General features: G+C 46.9%; 1 protein-coding gene across 1 annotated transcript in view; it reads left to right on the forward strand.

Annotated features, from left to right (window-relative positions):
• Window positions 1–19,326, forward strand: part of USP24 (ubiquitin specific peptidase 24) — a 154,683-nt gene that overhangs the window by 132,109 nt on the left and 3,248 nt on the right. Inside the window, 12 exon segments of the mRNA XM_031969046.1 lie at window positions 5,359–5,455; window positions 7,424–7,540; window positions 7,916–8,008; window positions 9,882–9,984; window positions 10,749–10,870; window positions 13,704–13,817; window positions 14,103–14,168; window positions 15,589–15,655; window positions 16,801–16,879; window positions 17,916–17,991; window positions 18,251–18,337; window positions 18,893–19,003. Coding sequence (XP_031824906.1) covers window positions 5,359–5,455; window positions 7,424–7,540; window positions 7,916–8,008; window positions 9,882–9,984; window positions 10,749–10,870; window positions 13,704–13,817; window positions 14,103–14,168; window positions 15,589–15,655; window positions 16,801–16,879; window positions 17,916–17,991; window positions 18,251–18,337; window positions 18,893–19,003 — 1,132 coding nt within the window.

The following is a 19,326-nucleotide window of genomic DNA, read 5'->3' on the forward strand; positions in this document are numbered from 1 at the left end:
TTTTTTTCATCATATTGTTTTTCTTAAGTGGTTTTTACTTTTATTTTTAAATTTTTTTCCTCATTGTGTCTCATTTGATTTTTAAGTTCTTTTTTGAGTTCTATAAATTCTCTTTAAGCAGGGAGCCATTTCACATTAAAACTCTTTGGGGTAGAAGATTTTTATTTATTTTTTTTTAATTTAGTTTCCTCTGAAGATAAAATCTTGTCTTCCCTGTTCCCTTAATATGTTTCAATGATGGAGTTCTTTTTTCTTTGCAGGGTCATTTTTTTTTTTAATATTAGTATAAGCACCTCTAATTGTGGGGTGGGGGGATGGTACCTCAAGCTTCCCTTCAGCTCTACCCTCTGACCAGGAACCCCAAATCAAGAGCTCCCCCCCTCCTACAAGTACCCACAGCCAGCAGTGCTGCTGCCTCTGAACTCACCTGGTGCTGGTTCCTTCTTCCCCAGAGCTGCATCTCAGCAGCACAGCAGGTATTCCCACCTCAGTCCTCTGAACCTTCAGGACTCAAACCCACGAACAGTCCAGGAGGTGAAAGTCTCTATGGTTCCTGCTAAGGCTCCAGCCACCCCGAGCTGGGCCAAGAGCTCCCCACTTGGTATTTCTGTGGAGCTGTCCTGGAGGAGTTTGCACTTCAGACAGGTTAATCCTCAGCCAAGAGTCTGTCTTCAGATCTTGTCAGTTTGTATCCTGTTTTGCCCCAAGTCTTCTCAGTTTTTCACTAACCCATATTCTCATGAGATGCAAATTTGTTCTATTTGTGGGGAAAATTGGGAGAGCTTGAAATTACTATCCTACTCCACCATCTTCCCAGAATCCATCTCTGTGGGTTCAATTTTTAAAATTCTGTTTGCCTGTCTCCAGATTTTTAAAATGTGCTATTTCTAGATAAATCAAGCAAGCAAGCACTTATTAAGTACTTGCTACATATTGGGGCCTAGGCTCAGTGCTGGAAGTAAAGAGAAAATAAACATGCCCGGCCCTTGGAGGTATCTACTCACAGCTTTTCTTCAGGATCTCACATACTGAGGTATCGTCATCAAAGACAGACTGGCAGCTAGAATGCACGGTGGCCCTTGTTGCCCTCAGGAGGAATGAATATTAATAAGCCAAAGAATAGGAAAAAAGAACAAATGCCATAAACATATATTTTTTAAGAGAAGTAGGTAGGTTTTCATCCTTCAGTTGCCACTCTAAACTTGGAAATACTGCAGAAGTGAGGACAGTCCCTCCCTGCTTAGGGACTGCCAGAGAATTGGGTCAGAAAGGGGATTACCTTCTGTTAGTCAATTAATAGCCATTTATTAATCATTGACTGTGTGTTAGACTGAGGTTACAAAGAAAGACAAAAAGGTGGTCCTTAGTTCTAATGGTGGAAGCAGCATGTAAACATTTCTGTAGCTGGAAGAATATATTAGAAGAGGGGCTTCTGTAGAAGGTGCAGGGGGACCTCCAAATGGGGAATTTCGGAGGAGTTGGGGAGGACACAGCCTCTGGGCCAAGGCTTGAATGGTCAGAGAATTGGAAAGGGAGAACTGGGCCAGGTGGTAAGGGACTTTCAAAGCTCCCCAGAAGATTCTGGGTCTGTGGACGATGGGGAGCTGCAGGAGTTGATTGAGTGGGGATGACATGGTCATCCTCAGGAAAGACACAGGAATGTGAAGGGATACCTGATGAGACTTGGCAACAAGTAGAGCCTGGGATGGGGAGGGAGGTGAATACAGATGAGGCATTGAGGATGTCAACTAGGTAAGCATTGGTACCCTGGGTACTACTAAGGAAGATAGGAAGAAGGGGAAGAATTAGTAAGTTCTGTTTTAGAAACAGGTGCTTCCACTATGTCCAAAAAGCAGTTGTTAGTGCAAGACTGACACTCCTGGGAACCGTTTCTGTGGCAATAGTCATGGAACCCATGGATCATTAGGTCACAGAGGAGGGCTTGCCTGGGCACAGAGCAGTGCCCCACAATACTAGGGGAGAGGGCAGGGGTCCACACCATCAGGCTAGAGAGGACCCAGATAAGGCCCTGAGGTTTGGAATCCAGAGGTCCTCAGGACCTTGGGAGAGAGTGGCTTTTCAGGTGGTGCCAACGGATGTAGAAATGAGAGGAGAGGAAATGGACGTACCTGGTGGAGATAACTTTTCTACAAGAGGTGAAGGCAGAGGTGAGAGCTGGTAGAGCCCCAGGTATGGACCAGGATCCACAGATGGAGAGCTCCGGCTGGAGAGTCATGCTCGTCCCTTCTTGGGCTGATCCCACCAGCCCAGTGCCTTCAGCTAACATTACTTCATTGTTTAAACCAGAAGCCAAATTTCAGGCAAACAGGAAGCATCCTTGGGAATGATTGCTCTCCCTGTATGCTGCCATGCAATTACTAAGTAACTTAGCTATTCCTTCTCCCAAGCAAGGAAAGACAAGATATCATTTTTCCAGAAAGTGCTGACAGGCATAGTACCAAAGGGATCAAGCTAGATCTTGAGCAGAAAACCAGAGAGGGAAAGGCATCTAGTCCAGTCCCCTTGTTTTACAGATAAGGAAACTGAGGTCCAGAGAAAATCAGTAATTTGGCCAGGGTCACAGGATCTTAATGTCAAACCCCACTTCAAGCTCCAAAGCCAGGCAACAGAACACTGCAAACTCTGGGGGGAGGGACGGGAAAAGTAAGAGTTTCTTTTCTTTTTTTCTTCAGTTATATTTATTTTCAATTCAAAACTCCCACTACAATCCATTGAGTAAAGGGGGGAAAAAACATTTTAACCATGCATAATCATACATAACAAATGGTCTTATTAGCTCTGTCTTCTTTCTGCTTTTCTTCCCTCAATCCCAAAAATGAATAGAAGAAATAGAAAATATACTTTAATCCATACTTTGAGTCCTTTCTTCAGGAAATGGACAGCATATTCATTACAATTCCTCTGGAATTGTGGTTTGCTTATATGTGTCGATCAGATTTCCTAAGCCTTTTGAATTAATTGTCCTTGTGTACATTCTGGTTCTGCTCACTTCTCTCTGCTTCAATTCATATAAATCTTCCTAGATGTCTCTGAAATCACCCCATCATTCCTAAATTGTCCCATCACATAATCCAGAATTTTTCTCAATAGACATTAGTTTTCAGTTCTTTATTGCCACAAAAAGATGCTGTAAATAATTTTGGGAAGACAGGTCCACTTGGATCTTGTTAAGGTATAGAGTTAGGAGTGATATCTCTGGCTCAGAAGGTGTAAACAGTTGAATAACTATTGGGGATAGTTTCAACATGTCTTCCAGAATGGCTGGACCAGTTCACAATTCTAGCAGTGTACTTTCTTTCCCCAGTCCCTCTACCATTTGTTTTCTTTTTTTTGCTAAGTTACCCACTATGATGGTTGATGAGGTAGCACTTCATCCTGCTAATTTGTGTTTCTCTATTAATGATATAGAGCATTTTTCCATATGACTGTTGATAGCTTATCTTATAAATTAGATTTGGTTTCCTATCCATTTTAGAAATAACGTTTTAATGCTTTACCCAGTTTCCCAGCTTTTCCCATTTTAGCTGCATTGATTTTGTTTATGCAAAAATTGTTTAATTTTCTGTCATCAGAGTTGTCTATTTTACTTCCTGTAACCCTTTCTGTCTCTTGTTTGGTCATTCACTCTTCCCCTTTCCGTAGTACTGATAGGCAGTTCTTCCATGTTGCTTTAATTTGGCTTTCCTAACAGGTTTTTTTGTGTGTGTGTGTGTGTGTGTGTGTGTGTGTGTGTGATTATCCCAATAACTGTCATCTTTTTGTTTGTTAAACAATAGGTGACTTGCCCCTCATTTACTTATATATATTGTGTACCTCATCTATTCCAGTGATCAACCCTTCTATTTCTTATCTACCAGCAAATTGTTTTGACAATTATGACTTTATAGTACTGTTCAAAGATCTGGCACTGTTGGACTCCTGTCCATCCTCCTTTTTCTTTCATTGATTCCTTATTATTGACCTTTTGTTCCTCCAGGGGGAATTTGTTACTATTTTTTCTAGTTCTAAAAAGTATTCCTTGGGTAGTTTAATTGACTCGAGTCTACCCATGAACAATAAATATTTCTCCAGTTATTTAGGCCAAAGCTTCCTCAACTGTGGTTCATGATCCCTATGTGGGATCATGTAGGGATTGCAAAATTGTGATTTATTATCAGTTAATGTTTGGTTTGTATACCTATTTTATATACCTACATACCCAGGGTTGCATAAAAATTTCTTGGGTGAAAAGAAGTCATTAAGGGGGAAAGTTTTAAGAAGCCCTAATTTAGATCTGCTTTCATATAAGTAGTGTTTTGTAATTGTATTCAGAAAATTCCTTGTAAGTAATTTGGCAGGTAGATTCCTAAGTATTTTATAATGTCCATTGTTGGTAGAATTTTGCTTTGTCTCTTTCTGCTGGGTTTTGTTGGTAATAAACAGAAATGCCGATGGAATTTGTGGATTTATTTTGCTTTTTTATTTGATTCCCTAGGGTTCTCTAAGTAAGCCATCATATTGTCTACAAAAAGTAATAGTTTTGTTTCTTTTTTGCCTACACTCATTTCATTTCTTTTTCTTATTGACAGCGGCCATCATCATGATGGTGATAAAAGAAATCCCTGCTTCACCTCTGATCTTAGTGAAAGATTTCTAGCTTATCCCTATTACAGCTTCTGTTTAGTAATGAGATTATCCCAACTACTGTGATGTTGTTTGTTGAATAATAAGTAACTGTACTCAATTGCTTCTTTATGTTATGTACCTGATCTATTCCACAGCTCAACCCTTTTATTTTTTATCTACCAGCAAATTGTTTTGACAGACTGTGGCTTTATCGTACTGTTCAAAGATATGTTCAAATAATGCTTGCTCTTAGTTTTAGAGAGATTGCTTTCTCATTTTAAAGAACACTCCATTTATTCCTGTGTTTCCTAGGATTTTTAATAGGAATTGGAGATTTTTATTTTGTTAAAAGCTTTTTGTGCACCTATTAAAATATTCTTCTGTTTTCTTAATGTTGACTTCCTGGATGATGTCCCTCCGCCTTTCAGTAATGACCCACGCACCGGCCTGGAGTCCAAAATCTCTGCAGCTGGTGAGCCCCCTCCAGCACCTTCCAGCCTTCCCTTCCTCATCTGTTAAATAGGAGCCGCTGGATCAGATGGCACTGATTAATCCAACCCTTCTGCAGGATTCCCAACAAGCGGGCACCTCCCTCTGTTTGAATCCGTTCTGTGTAGGTCTTGAAGCCTTAAGGAAGAGTGACCTTTGAGGAGCTGAGCTGGGCTCGCGGGTCGGCCCCCACATTTGTTCTTTTAGCTCACTTTTGGACGCCTTTATCTGCTTCCCCCTCAGGATCTTCCTCCTGGAGTGCAGCGTGAGAGAAGTGCGAGTGGCTGTTGCCACAATTCTGGAGAAGACGCTCGACAGTGCCTTGTTCTACCAGGACAAGGTCAGTCTCATTTTATTTTGCTGCCTGCTTGGATGGAGCATTTTAGCCTGCTCATGTTCTGGGTGAGAAAGAGCTTACGGGGAGAGGCCACTTACTGCAACATCATCTCTCCTTGTGTGACCTGACTGGGTTGAAATTGCTGAGAGTGGAAGGCACCCAACCCATTCTCCCCGTTCCTTGAAAGCAGAGTCCGGCAGAGCTGGGGACTCCAGCCCTTTGACCTTGTGGTGGCCCTGATCGTTCCAAGCCTCCTAGTAGTTCTGCACTTTCTCTGAGCCTGAATCAGGGAGCTTAGGCCCCCTGCCTTCTCATTCCTTTCCTACCAATCCTCTTTCTGCCGGCTTCGAAAAGGGGAATGAACCCTTCTATTTACCCAGTACAAGTGACTCAAAACTTATTTTTCTATCCTGAATTTCCTTTTTACCTTATTCTCAACAGTGTCAAGTCTCAGGGAAATAAATTAGACTAATTTTAACTTGGAAAGTTCAAGTTCATTCAAAACATACATTCCTAGCAAATAGAGCACCTTCCCAGGTTTGCTCTCTCAAATAACAGCTGACAGCACGTGGAAAACTTTGAAAATGCTTTCAGAAATAATTAACTTCTGTGAATGTGTACCTGAAGACCATGTGGCTCAGTGAGCATAGCTGGGCAACTTGGCTCCTGGGGTTTAGGAGAATGAGAGAGGCAGCAGCCATTAAATTCTCACTTGGGGTCAGGCATCTGGGGGCTTGCGTTCTGATGGTGGCTCGTATGCGGCTCTTGCAAACTATGGGCAGGTCATTCACCGGGCTTGGCCGCTCTGCAGAGAGACTGGATTATGGCAACTCCTAAGGCTCCTGAGCAAGACCCTCCAGGTGAATCCCAAGTCCTGAGTTACTGCTCCAGAATTTCCTCAGTCTCTTGAGGTCTTTAAATGTAGTGATGACCTCAGTCATGCCAGAGCAGATGTCAACATCCCTGTGGACCTCAATAGGGCTATCAAGTAACCTAAGGCTGGGGGGAAGGACGAGGAAGGGCCTGAGCAAAAAGCCATTTGTCCTGTTAAACTCTTTTGTGTTAGTCTTTTTACGTGTCTTTCTTCACCTCAGTGGAAAGGGTTCCTCTTACGCCCACCTCGTCGTTTCTAATAGATATTCACAGAGGGCTTTGAAAATGAAGGACTGTGCCAAATTTAAGTTAGTCCTGCTTGAAGGAATGGGTGGGACAGTTACAGAAATCTGTTTTAAAATCTCTGGGTAGAGTCCCGATTCTGAGATCCTTCCCGGTGGCCACAGAGAAAGTGTGGCATCCGATGGACCCGTCCAGGGTGACCATCCCCTCAGTTCATTTGTCACGGACCAATGTAGACAGAAGCTGGGGGGAGGGGCAGGAGAGGCAATGTGATAACCCAAATGGTCTCTAAACAAATAAAATATCTCTCAAAGCTTTCCATGAGGCGTCAGCGAGCTTTCAAGTAAGTTACAGTCGAGTCAACATTCCCGTTGTCATTCTGTCAGGCTGTTACGCTCCATTCGCTCCATTGGCTTGGTTTCCAGCCCCTCTGCCTGTGTCTGTGTTTTGATTCTCTGCATCTGTGACTATGTGAAGAGCAGACTAGTGGAGGGAGGGGTTCAGACCAATATCCCCTGAAGGCTCTGAAAAAGAAAGGGGATCGAGAGAAAAATTCATCATGGAGGCCATTGTGGCAGCTCACACAAAGAGTATCATTCTTGACCTTGAACTCTCAGAAGCAAAACCGGACTTTGCCTTTTAAAATTCCTCAGTAATGACACATTGCCTCAGAGGGTCAACTGGCAGTTTTGTATTTATACTATTAAAAACATTTCCATCTGAATCTGAACCCAAATTAAATTAACCAGATCCCTTGCTCTCATGTTGGTTTTTTTTTTTTAATTAACTTTATTGCAAATATCTTTGCTGTTTTTGTCTCCTGCCTTAATGTAATTCTGTCTTTATGCTGACCAGCTCAAAAGTCTTCACCAGTTGTTGGAAGTGCTGCTTGCCCTGTTGGATAAAGATGTCCCAGAGAACTGTAAAAACTGTGCTCAGTACTTTTTCCTGTTCAACACCTTTGTACAGAAGGTAAAGGAGCTTACTACTTCTCATTTGCAGTTGAGTAGTCCTGATGTTAGGAGATCTCGCTGTACTGAAAAAAACATGATGCCCAGGACATCAGCATTTGTCCTAAAAATGATCACTTAGAGAATATGGGGCTTCGAAAGATTTCAGTACAGGAGAAAGATAAAATAGTAGTCATCTGAATAATGAGAATCTGTATGCTGTTCATTCGCTAATTGTGTCTTGGGAGCAGCTGTCAGACTAATCAAAACATTTTCTGGAAAAGATTGAACAAATATTCCGTAGAAAGGATTTGTTCATTTGAACCCGTGTCTTTTAAAACTGATAATTTGTTAGAAAAGGAATATTAATTTGGCATTCTCCATCTCTTTTTCTTAGCAAGGAATAAGGGCTAGCGATCTTCTTTTGAGACATTCTGCTCTACGTCACATGATCAACTTTCTCCTGGGACCCAATCGGCAAAGCAATCAGGTAACTAACACCTCTGCCTCTCTTCCTAGTGCAAGCCCTAAAGGGCTTATTGGACCAATGCTCAGGTGGATTTGGGGTCCAGCTGCTCTAACTGATGGAGTAGATCCAATAAGAAGGAGCCTCTGCTAGAACATCCCTGAGGAGAGGGAGGGAACATGCCCCTCCACTTCTGCGTACTAGGCTCTTCCTGGGTGTTCATCCTCAGTGAGCTTCTCAGTGTAGACCCACTGCCCCAGTTCTGCTTTGGGGGCTCAAGCAGAATGGAGTTGATCCCTCCTCCACATGCCCACTTCTGTGTGATCTCAGCTCTAGGCCCTTCACTGTCTCTGATCATTCTCCTTTGGACATTTTCCACCTGAGCAGGGACCTGACCTGAGCTGAACCCCATTTTTACAGTAGGTCTGCCACATACAGAGTAAAGAGGGACTGTACTCCTCCTTCCTGTTCCTGTAAAATTGCAGCCCCTGATGTCTTTGGCTTTCATGGCCACTTGGACTTCCTGCCCACTAAATCCCCTGATACTTTAAAACTGTTGTGACCATGTTTCCTCATCTTGTGAAGTTGTCTCCAAAAGCAGGATTTTTTTATTGATACTAGTTGAAGTGCACTTAATTAAATCAGCTTGAGGCTTTTGCCTTTCTGATCTTTTTGAGTTTTATATGGGGGGGGGGGGGGGGGTCAGTTCTCATAGTTTGGTGTCATCTGCAAATGTGGTGATATCCAAGGCAGTAATTTAAAAAAAAGAATTTCCATAGACAGATGACTGGGGTTCTCCACTGCAAACCTCCTACCAAGATGATATTGGAGTTGTAATAACTCTTGGATCTGACCAGTTCTATTTCCATCAGGCTAGTTTTAAGAATATTTAGAATGAATATATATTGGATTATTTGCCATCTAGGAAAGAAGAGGATGGGGGAAAGGGGGAAAATAGGAACACAAGGTTTTGCAACGGTCAGTGGTGGAAAATTGCCCTTGCATATGTTTTGAAAATAAAAAGCTTCAATTTAAAAAATACTTAGAATTACTTTATATCAGAAACTTTTATTATCTTGGCGGTATTGTTAAATAATTTGTCAAAAAAAGGTAACAACTGATTCAGAGAAATGACTGTTTCAAGTATGGTATGGCCTTTTAAGGCTTCTTCACGTGCAATACTGTCCCATTCACACCCTTGTTCACTTTCAAGAGCCATAGTTGTCTTGTGGATGACATTGCAAGGAGTCTTTGGGAACTTGTGTTGTGTAAGCACATTTGTGGGGGGGCTTTTGAAGCCAGAGCTGTGAGCTGCCTGCAGATGCCACTTCCAGCCCTCTTCCTTAACTTAGCTCTGTTGCATCTAAATTTGGGTCCCGACTTCCTTGGTGGTAATGGTTTAAAGTTCTCGATTAGAGTTAGGAGGTGCTAGCAAATACCATTTTAGGAACATTTGTTCCTCTGGGTCCCAGGTGAGCCCCACGTCCTTCCCTGAACCGTCCCATTGCTCCTTTGGAGGGTCCAGTCCTGCTTCCTGGAGCCCCCCTCCCCCCCCACCCCCTCTTCTCCAGTGACACTCCTACCCAGTCCCCATTCTACCATCTCCTAGCACCAAGGACCTTTACCCGTCTGGGCCTGCCTTGGCTTTTCACTGGGAAGCTTTTTGTGCTATTTGGCATCCCAGTGGTCTGTGTGTCCTGCCTGTCACCCCCATGGGGTGAGGAGCCCAGCAGAGGCCTCTGCAAATAGTGGTGGGGCCAGAAAGAGGCTCCCACAACCCTGATTCAGGGAGCTCCTGGCCGAGAGCCAGCAGTTCAAGGGTGCCATTGACCAAACCGAGCTGCTGACCGCTACTCCTTCTGTGGTAACTGACCCGTCGCCTTCCTCTTATCAGCAGATTCGCCGATGGAGCTCGGCCCAGGCCCGGGAGTTTGGCTTCCTCCACAACACGGTGGCGCTGCTGGTTTTACACTCAGATGTCTCGTCACAGAGGAACGTCGGTAAGAGCCGGAGGCGCCGAGCGAGTTCTCTGGACTCCAGTGCTAGAACCCCGAGTTGCGTCCTAGGAGGTTTCAGGGTCTTGAGCATTTGTGAAGTGCCTTGAGGACTGTTGTCCCTGTGAAAGGTTCTGGGTTTGGGAGGAGCCAGGCTTGGAGCTTGTGGCCCGACGTGCCCAGAGAACCCCGGGCACTGGCCTCATGGAGCCTTTCTCCTCCTCTTCCCAACGGAGAACGCGGGCCGGACAAGCCCTGCGCTGGTTCCTGGGCCCTTTTCCTGCCCCCTCCCAAGTCTCCTCATGCATTGTTGCCAGACTGGGCTTGTCCTCCCTCCTGTCTGAGTCCCCCGGGCTGAGCTGCCCGAGTACTCTCGCGTCCTTATTCTCGTGTCCTGTGCCTCGGCCTCTCGTCCCGGCTCTCCCCTGCCCTGAATCCACGCTAGCTTATGTACATGTTATTTCTCCCTCCCCCCTCGCCGTCCTACGAAGATCCCAAGCTGGTGGAGGCCAGAGCCTGTGTTGTTTGTCATCTTTGTGTGTGCTCAGCTCTGCGCTTGGTGCCCTGTACATAATAGGCTCTTAGTAAATGTGTGTTAAATTGAACAACCATTTATGAAGTGCCTATTATGTGCAAGTAACCTTTTAATCATGTGGCTGGGTAAGATTAAACAATTTCTCATATCACAAGGTTAGTTCATATCCATTTTATGAAATTTATTCCATGAAACAACACAAAAATCATCTGTTTTATTTTTTCCCCTCTTACAGCCCCTGGCATCTATAAACAGCGGCCTCCCATGAGCATCGTGTCTTCTGGCCCACTTCTGGCCCTCCATGAGGAAGTGGAGTCCTTGCTCTTCCTGTCTGAAGGGAAGCCATACTTGCTTGAGGTGACCCCCTTTCTCCATCATTCCTAAAAATCTCTTCATTTGTACATTGCATCCTCATAGCCTACCATCTGTGGCAAGAGAAGAGGGGGGGCAGGCAGAGGGGCCTTCATGTGAATTTTTTGCTTTTTACCATTTGGAAAGAAAGCCTTTACTAGTGGTAGGGCAACTTGAATTAAGAGTTCTGCACATTTGGTCTTGGATCCCCCATGACTGTAACTGATACTTCTCATGGAGGGTTGCCTCATCTGTCCCATTCAGAAAAGAGAACCCTAATCACCCAGTAAGTTTTCGATTTGGATCTGGAGTTTTCAAGCTTATTGATCCTATGCACCTTTATTCGTTTGTTTTTTAAGATAGAAAACATTGAATGAGCAGTGAAGTTTTTCAGGGAATATTGAGGGGGATGTTCCACATGGTAGACAATAAAATGCACCAGTGGAAGGGGAACGTTGGGAAGGTACCTTTGGGAGGCATCCCTTGTACAGTTTGTTCCCTGGCTTGGTCTCTGATTTCCCCTTCAGAAGAAATTCTCTGCAAAAATTAGGAGAGTGAAACTGGATTCAGAGTGAGTCAGCCCCAACAAACATAAATTACAGTGTTTGCTAGCTTCCTAATGAATCAAGCGTGTTGTCCCATTGGAGAAGTGCTAAAATAGGACCCTATTTGTTCTGTAGAATTTCAGGATTCCCAGGGAAATTATTTGGAAGATCTTGGGGCGAGCCACTTTGTTCTGAGGCTAATTGGTTCTTGGGCCATAGATGCAGAAATTTGCATATTGTCACATGATCAGACCCAGTCACCAAGCTGAGCTCTGGGATTACAGATACAAGTAGAAAAAAGACTGACCCTTCTTGTATAATGGAGCTCATTTCTAACAAGGGATAGCAGCATGTGTAGGGTAGCAGAAAAGGGGGGTGATAAAGGGTACCCAGCTCCATGGCTTTGTGGAGAGAGTCTAGAAGAGCAGCCCTAAGGAGGGAGGCAGGACCGGCCTGTTGCCCAGAAACTCAAGACCTTGACCAGTTGAGCCAGCTGTGGTGCTTGCGGCTGCTGCTCCTTGGCAGGGTTCCTCCACCAGCCTTTTCTCTTTGTAAAAAGAGGAAAGTCCTAGCTTCCTTATTTGGGGCCTAGGGTGGCAAGGGAAGCGCTGGGGCTGTGGACCTGAGAGTTGGGGCAGGCACCTTTCAGTGGGTTGACTTAGCATTGATCGTTCTTTGGAGATTCATGACCTGGAGATTAGGTGCACCTTTCTTCACTGATTCACTTTCTGTAATGGGATGCACACATTCTCTAGCTTGAGCCTCCCAGCAGCGTTAGGAGGTAGGGGTCACTGAGAGGATTCTCGGGTGAAGGGGGACAGGCAGGACCTTCCGTGGGCGCCCACCTGCTTCTTGTCCCAAAAATGTACATTGTCTTTGGCCCCAGACCGCTATTCTTTTGCTTTCAGGTGTTAGGTTGCATCTCCTTGGTAAATTGCTTAAATTAAATAGCAATTAAATAGTGCCATTTTAGAAAAAGAAGTAGAACAAGCTATTAATCAACTTCCTAAGAAAAAATCCCCAGGACCAGATGGATTTACATGTGAATTCTACCAAACATTTAAAGAACAATGAACTCCAATACTATATAAACTATTTGAAAAAATGAAAGAGTCCTGCCTAATTCCTTTTATGACACAGACATGGTACTGATGCCTAAACCAGGTAGGACAAAAACAGAGAAAAAAAAATTATAGACCAATCTCCCTGATGAATATCAATGATAAAATCTCAAATAAAATATTAGCAAAAAGATTATAGAAAATCATCCCCAGGATAATACACTATGACCAAATAGGATTTATACCAGGAATGCCAGGCTGGTTCAATATTAGGAAAACTATTAGCATAATTGACTATATCAATAACCAAATTAACAAAAACCATATGATCATCTCAATAGATGCAGGAAAATATATTGACAAAATCCAACATCCATTCCTATTAAAAACACTTGAGAGTATAGGAATAAATGGGCTTTTCCTTAAAATAATCATTAGCATCTATTTAAAACCATCAGTAAGCATCATATGTAATAGGGATAAACTGGAACCAATAAGATCAGGAGTGAAACAAGTTGTATTAGAAATGCTAGCCTTGGCAATAAGAGTTGAGAAAGAGATTAAAGGAATTAGAGTAGGCAATGAGGAAACCAAATTATCAGCTTTGCAGATGATATGATGGTATATTTAGAGAACCCTAGAGAATCAACTTAAAAACTATTAGAAATAATCCACAACTTAAGCAAAGTTGCAAGATACAAAATAAACCCACATAAATCCTCAGCATTCTTATATATCACTAATAAAATCCAACAGTTAGCGTTACAAAGAGAAATTCCATTTAAACTAACTGCTGATAGTATAAAATATTTGGGAATCTATCTGCCAAGGGAAAATCAGGAACTATATGAGCAAAACTACAAAACACTTTCCATACAAATAGTCAGATCTAAGCAATTGGAAAAATATTAAGTGCTCTTGGCTATGGCGAGCGAATATAATAAAGGTTGTGTCTCTTTCCTTTTTATTTCTCATTTCTTACTCTGACAAAATACTGGTTATTAGCTGTTATTACACGTTGAGGCACAGAAACGAGGGGCAGGTTGAGCCAAGTCCTGGGAGGAAGCCAGCCCCTCTCCTGGCCTTGGCCTGAGATAACCAGCCAGCTTCTGGAGTGTTGACCACTGAACTTCTGTGACAGGCAGCGAGATGCAGGCACCACTCACCCCATCATGGGAAATAATCACTCCCTCTCTTCCCCACTTTTGCACCCCCACCCCCACCCCCCCCCAGGTCATCTTTGCCTTGCGGGAGCTGACCGGTTCACTTCTGGCTCTCATGGAGATGGTGGTCTACTGCTGTTTCTGCAACGAGCACTTCTCCTTCACCATGTTGCATTTCATCAAGGTGAGAGAGCTCCTTGAACTGAGGAAGAATCTGCAGGACATCCTGCAGCTCCCTGCAGTATTTTTGGTGGGAAAGGTGATCTTCGTGCCTTCCCAAGGGTGGCTACCCCAACTGCCTGTGTGAAGGCACAGAATTGCCACCCAGCTTCCCACCTCCGTCCAAGCCAGAACAGGGTTCTCTCCCCATGTGGGAGGACACAGTCACTAAAATGCACGCGTGCCCTCAGAACTCTGCTGGTGGCCTCATGACAGGGGTGGTAACTTCTCTCTTTTTGTTTGCCCACAGAGCCAACTAGAGACCGCTCCTCCCCACGAATTAAAAAACACATTCCAGCTGCTCCACGAGATCCTGGTACGTGAGGGCTTTTCCATCTGCTCAGGGTTCTTTGTTCAGTGACGGCCTGGCAGACCCCAGGCTCTTTGAAGGAGACCTGTGAGAGGGACAGAACACGTGGGCCAACCCCCAGTCACCAGCTTGTGAGCACGTGGGTGAAAGTCCCAACAGCTCCGGGCCTTATCCCTCTGCCACGCCACTGCCACCTCCCTGTTGTGCACTGCCTTTTTTCTCCTTCCGGTTTGGGGTCCCCATTTGTTGTCTCATTTCATAGAGTCCATGTCTCAGTTTTCTGAAATCATGTCTCAGAAATCTCTATGCCAGCTTGCCTGCTGAGTGACGGCAGGAGGGGAGGCGTTCTCTCCATCTTGTCCAGAGAAATCCCCAGGCTGTTTTAGGGGGCAGGAACACTCATCATTTGTTTGCCCTGGTCTTGAATGTCTAGGGTTTCTGCCCCTGCACATCAGAAGGGCAAGGAAGACATCAAGTAATCCATGACTCTTTCCCTGCCACTGCCTAGGGTGCTGTGTAATAGAAGCTTGGCTTGCAGCAGTGGGAGGACAGCCCCTGCTTCTAGGCTTGAGGGCTCTCAATAACAAGTGTCCTAGAACTATGGGCTCCACAAAGTACTGACGGGGTTCCCAGGTGGGGAGTGAGGCTCAGTGGGCACCACAGCAGTCTTCAGGCACATCACTGGAAGGGCCCAAGGGGGGAGGTGGCACTGGGGGCGCCCACACCCAGCAAGGCCCATAAAATAGACAAGAGCGGGCCAAGAAGCAGGTATTGGCTCAGAATACCAGAGGCCATCCTCCGTCCTGAGAAGGCTGACTCAAGACCACATGTTGACTTCTGCTGAAAGGGCCCTTGACCACAATGAATGAATAGCTTCTAGCTCAACACTGCTGGGACTGTCCTCATCCTCAGGTTGACTTTAGAGGGGTCATAGCCCAAGAAAGGGAGCCAGCTTGTCAAGGCCTGTTAGCCTAGCTGGGTGATCCAGGAACCTGCCCCCTCTGACTTGGAGCATCCCAAAGGGCAGAGCACAGACCAGTGAGGAGGTCCAAGTGCAAGGAACAGGCAGTGCCATGAAGGAGGAACTATTAAATTAGCTCTGAGAGCAATCTTTGAATGTGGTTTAGGAAGTTTCTTTCATTTGACATTTAAAGTGCATGATGTGGTACATAGCTAGCAATGCAGTAAATTGTAGCCAACTACTTTCCCTTTCCATGTCTGTTTCTTATGCCAAATGAAGAAGTTGCCCTGTGTGATCTCTAAGGTTCCTTCCAGTTCTGATGGTCTATAATGCCTTCATTTTTTGTGATTTAGTTGTTTCAGAAACCAAAAGGAATTGTTAGCCCTGTGCCAAACGGACGGGACATGGATTTTCTCTTCCAGGATCTTTTCCCGAGCCCCATCCTATGTTCCTTTCTCTTCCCAGGTCATTGAGGACCCTCTTCAAGTAGAACGGGTCAAGTTTGCTTTCGAGACAGAAAATGGATTAGTAGGCAAGTGGGCCTAGCTCTGTGAAGGGAGGGTGCTTTTGACGGTCACACTGGTGGTGCAGAAGATGTCACACACTGAGTCTTTTTTTCCCCCTTTTCTCATTGATCCCAAGAAGTGAGTTCCTTCCAGCCAGTGAAGGCTTGAAAAACTTTCAGACAAGGCCATTAAGAACATGCCTGAAAGTTTTTCAAGTACATTACCATCCACAAGATAATCCAGATAAACGCAAAGTCATGCCCACAGCTTTATGATGCCTGGAGAAATGGTCTCTGAGCCCTCTCAACCACCAACTCGGTGAGTTGGAGACCCCGGGCCACAGGAAGAGCCATTCTTTTGAGATAGCACCAGGCTACGTTGCCAGAGGGCATTTTCACATCAGTGGAATTACAGGCCCGATAAACTTTTTAGAGCTTGTTTTTAAAATATTCAAAAATTGTCCAAATAATGGTGATATTCTGTGTGTGCCCATTTACATCCTCACTCTTTTACGCCCTCCAAATTTGCTTTTTTTTATGTCACTACATACAATTGTAAATCTGCTTCCCCTTTTCTGTATGTATTTGGAAAGTTTTGCAAGCCTCAGAGCTATTTATAAATGTCAGTCGTCCTCATCACCTCTCACATTATCAGCACATTGAGGGTAGGGGATTATACTGAGGTGAGACGGGAGCCCTCCTGCAGTGTTTTCCCTTCTAAATTAAAGCTTTCTCTTTAGACAGAGCTTAACAGAAAACCCAATTTTAAAATGTGTAGGACAAGTTTTCAGGTCCCCCCTCTCCCTTCCCTGCTTCTGTCTGTCCATCTCACATGCACTGCCTGGATCTAGGCTGTAAGTTCGCTGAGCTTCAGAACCCTCTGCTGAGGGCCTCCAGCCCTCCTGTGTCCCCAGCCCTCATGGGCCAGTCCTGCCCCCAGCATTAGGACCTGGCAGGGAAGTTGGGGGCAGGAACGCCAGCCCTATCAGTGCTGTTCAGTTTTGTAAACAAAATGTTTCTTGAATTTCTCATTCAGTGAACACAGAGCTTTGAGGAACAGGGTCAGGGAAAGCCTGAGACCCCAGGGCTGGGGATGTGGTCCTTGGGCCGGCAGCTTGTGTTCAGGGGCCTGGGTGTCCATGTGATGTTAACAGCCACGTTTTCCTCCCCAGCCTTGATGCACCACAGCAATCACGTGGATAGCAGTCGCTGCTATCAGTGTGTCAAGTTCCTCGTGACCCTGGCACAAAAGTAAGTGTGGGCCGCGGCCCGGCTCGCTCTGTGTCCCGGGGACTCGGGCCTCGCTTTGGCTTTGGCAGCTGTGTCTGGAGCATCCATCGAGGCTGAAGGGGGCTGTCCGTGGCTCCCGTTTAGTGTCTCCTCCCCCCAGGGCAGCTCGCTCTGCTCCTCAGGGGGGCTCCGTCAGGCTCGTTCTCTGCCCGCCCTTCTTCCTTTTCATCCTCGCCCTCCCATTCGAGGGGCAAGACCCTGCCAGGATGGGCAGACATGGGAAAGCAGAGTGAGTGAAGGAATGGAGGACACATGGACCTCCGGCTGAACTTGGAGAAGCCCAAGGGCTGCGCTGAAGAGTGGCCAGGGACTCCCGAAAAGACCCAGGGCCTTCCCCTTAGAAATCCAGGGGCTGTAAAAGGGCCCACAGAGCTGGGACAGCAGCTTCCTTCGGGGCACCCCACGTGACAGGAGGATTGTCCTGAGCTTCCCCCAGACATCGCCAGGGAGAGTTGCGGCACGGTCTCAGGAGTGGAAGACCTTAGGCAGGAGGTCGCCTGCCCGGGTGCCTCTGGGGGACCCTGGGCAGTGGTGGCGATGGCAGAGCAAGGGGGATGTGCTGGGGGAGGGGCCATCAGCAGGTTGCTCGCCGACTTGGAAAAACCATGTTGGGATCTGGTTCGGGGCAGACCTGGTGGTGGGTCTTAGTCCCCACTCCCTGCGCCCCCTCCTTGACTGAGGGCAAAGCATTGCAGGGAGGCAGGTGGCTGCAAACTGCTTACAGGGCTTTGGGGGGGAGAGGGGGCTGTTAAAGAGGTCTCTGGGAAGGGATGAGAAGAGGCAGACAGTTGGGGTATAAAGGCCAAGTATCAGTTAAAATCCCAAAAGAGTCATTAAACGTGCTGGTGATTGTTGTGTTAATTGGCCAAAACTGGCGGCCAGTGCGGTTTTTCCCATTTGGGTGGGAAGAGACCTTGGGAGACTAGTGTGGTGGGGAGGCCGCCTCTCCAGTGGGATGAGGGTCGGCCAGGGTGACCACGGTCTCTCTCTTCCCCAGGTGTCCTGCTGCTAAAGAATACTTCAAGGAGAATTCCCACCATTGGAGCTGGGCGGTGCAGTGGCTACAGAAGAAGGTAGCCGGACTTGGAAGCCCCTCCCAGTCCTTGGGGGCTTCACTGCATGGGGGGCCTGAACCCTGGGCTTTCCCCTTCATTTCCATCTGCCTGCGAGGGCAGACATGTCCCTTTGTGGGGAGGGGTACAGGGACTTGGGCTCTTGCTCCCAGAGCCTGAGGATGTTTCCTGGGCTTCCCGCCCAGCTCTGCCTGGGGGCAGAGGAAGGAGGGGGCTGGGAGGTCCTGTGCAGTCTGTAAGCTTGATTTGATTTTTCTAGATGTCTGAACATTATTGGGTCCCACAAAGTAATATATCTAACGAAACGTCAACTGGAAAAACCTTTCAACGCACGATTTCCGCTCAGGTGGGTTGGTTCTCTGCCCTCTTCGGAAGCGGGGAGCCACCTCTCCTTTGCTCTGGCGCCCTCCCTGCGGGGACTCTCTCCTCTCTGAGAAGAGAGTTTGGGGGTCCTGGTTGGGGCAGCTCCAGAGCTCAGCTATGGGGGCCCCCTTAACCCCCTCCCCGGGAGGGCGTGGCTCTGGCCCTTTAGGTTCTCTCAGACTAGTGGTGGCAGCTCCCCGTGCCCCCCTCTTCCTTCAGGGCCCCCCTTTTCTCTGATCCCTACAGCCCCAAAGGGCTTTCTCCTCCTACTTCTCAGAGAACTTCTCGGCTCCTCCTTGGCCCCGCCGTCCCCTGCCTCCTTCCCCATTGCTCTGTCTGTGTCCAGGAGCAGGATGGGGGTGGGGCTGAGGGAGGGGGCGGGGCTGCCCCTGGAACCCAACTTGGGGAAGAGTGGTCAGTGTGAACTGTCTGAAGTGGAAGCGGCCCCCGGTGGTGCGGGAGACACGGCGCAGCTGAGCCCACAGTTCCTGCCAGCAGGTGCTCAATGTGTCATCCTCGTGTTTAAATGCCCCTTTAGGACACCTTGGCGTACGCCACGGCCCTGCTGAACGAGAAGGATCAGTCCGGGAGCAGCAACGGGTCCGAGAGCAGCCCTGCCAACGAGAACGGGGAGAGACACCTGCAGCAGGTAGCGGGGGGCCCGGGCGCCGGAGTGGGGGGGCAGCGGTGATGGGGGGAAGCAGCTGTTCCCTGAAGAGGAGCGCTGTTGGTCACTGTCTGTGGGCCAGGCCGGGCGCTGGGTGCTGGGAATGCAGACGCTGCCCAGCTTGTGCCCCGCTTGCTTTCGCCCTCGGAGAGCCCGCGTTTTTTTTGGGGGGGAGGGGGCTGCCCTTCACAGCCCAGGGGCTGGGGCCGGGTTCCGAGTGGCCTGAGGAGGACGCCTGGGAAACAGCTTGTCAGAAGCCACAGGCAGAGCCCTCAGTGCGCAGGAGCCGGGGCGCGAGGGCTGGA

This window comes from Sarcophilus harrisii, chromosome 4 (genome assembly GCF_902635505.1).
Source record: "Sarcophilus harrisii chromosome 4, mSarHar1.11, whole genome shotgun sequence".
NCBI lineage: Eukaryota > Metazoa > Chordata > Mammalia > Dasyuromorphia > Dasyuridae > Sarcophilus > Sarcophilus harrisii.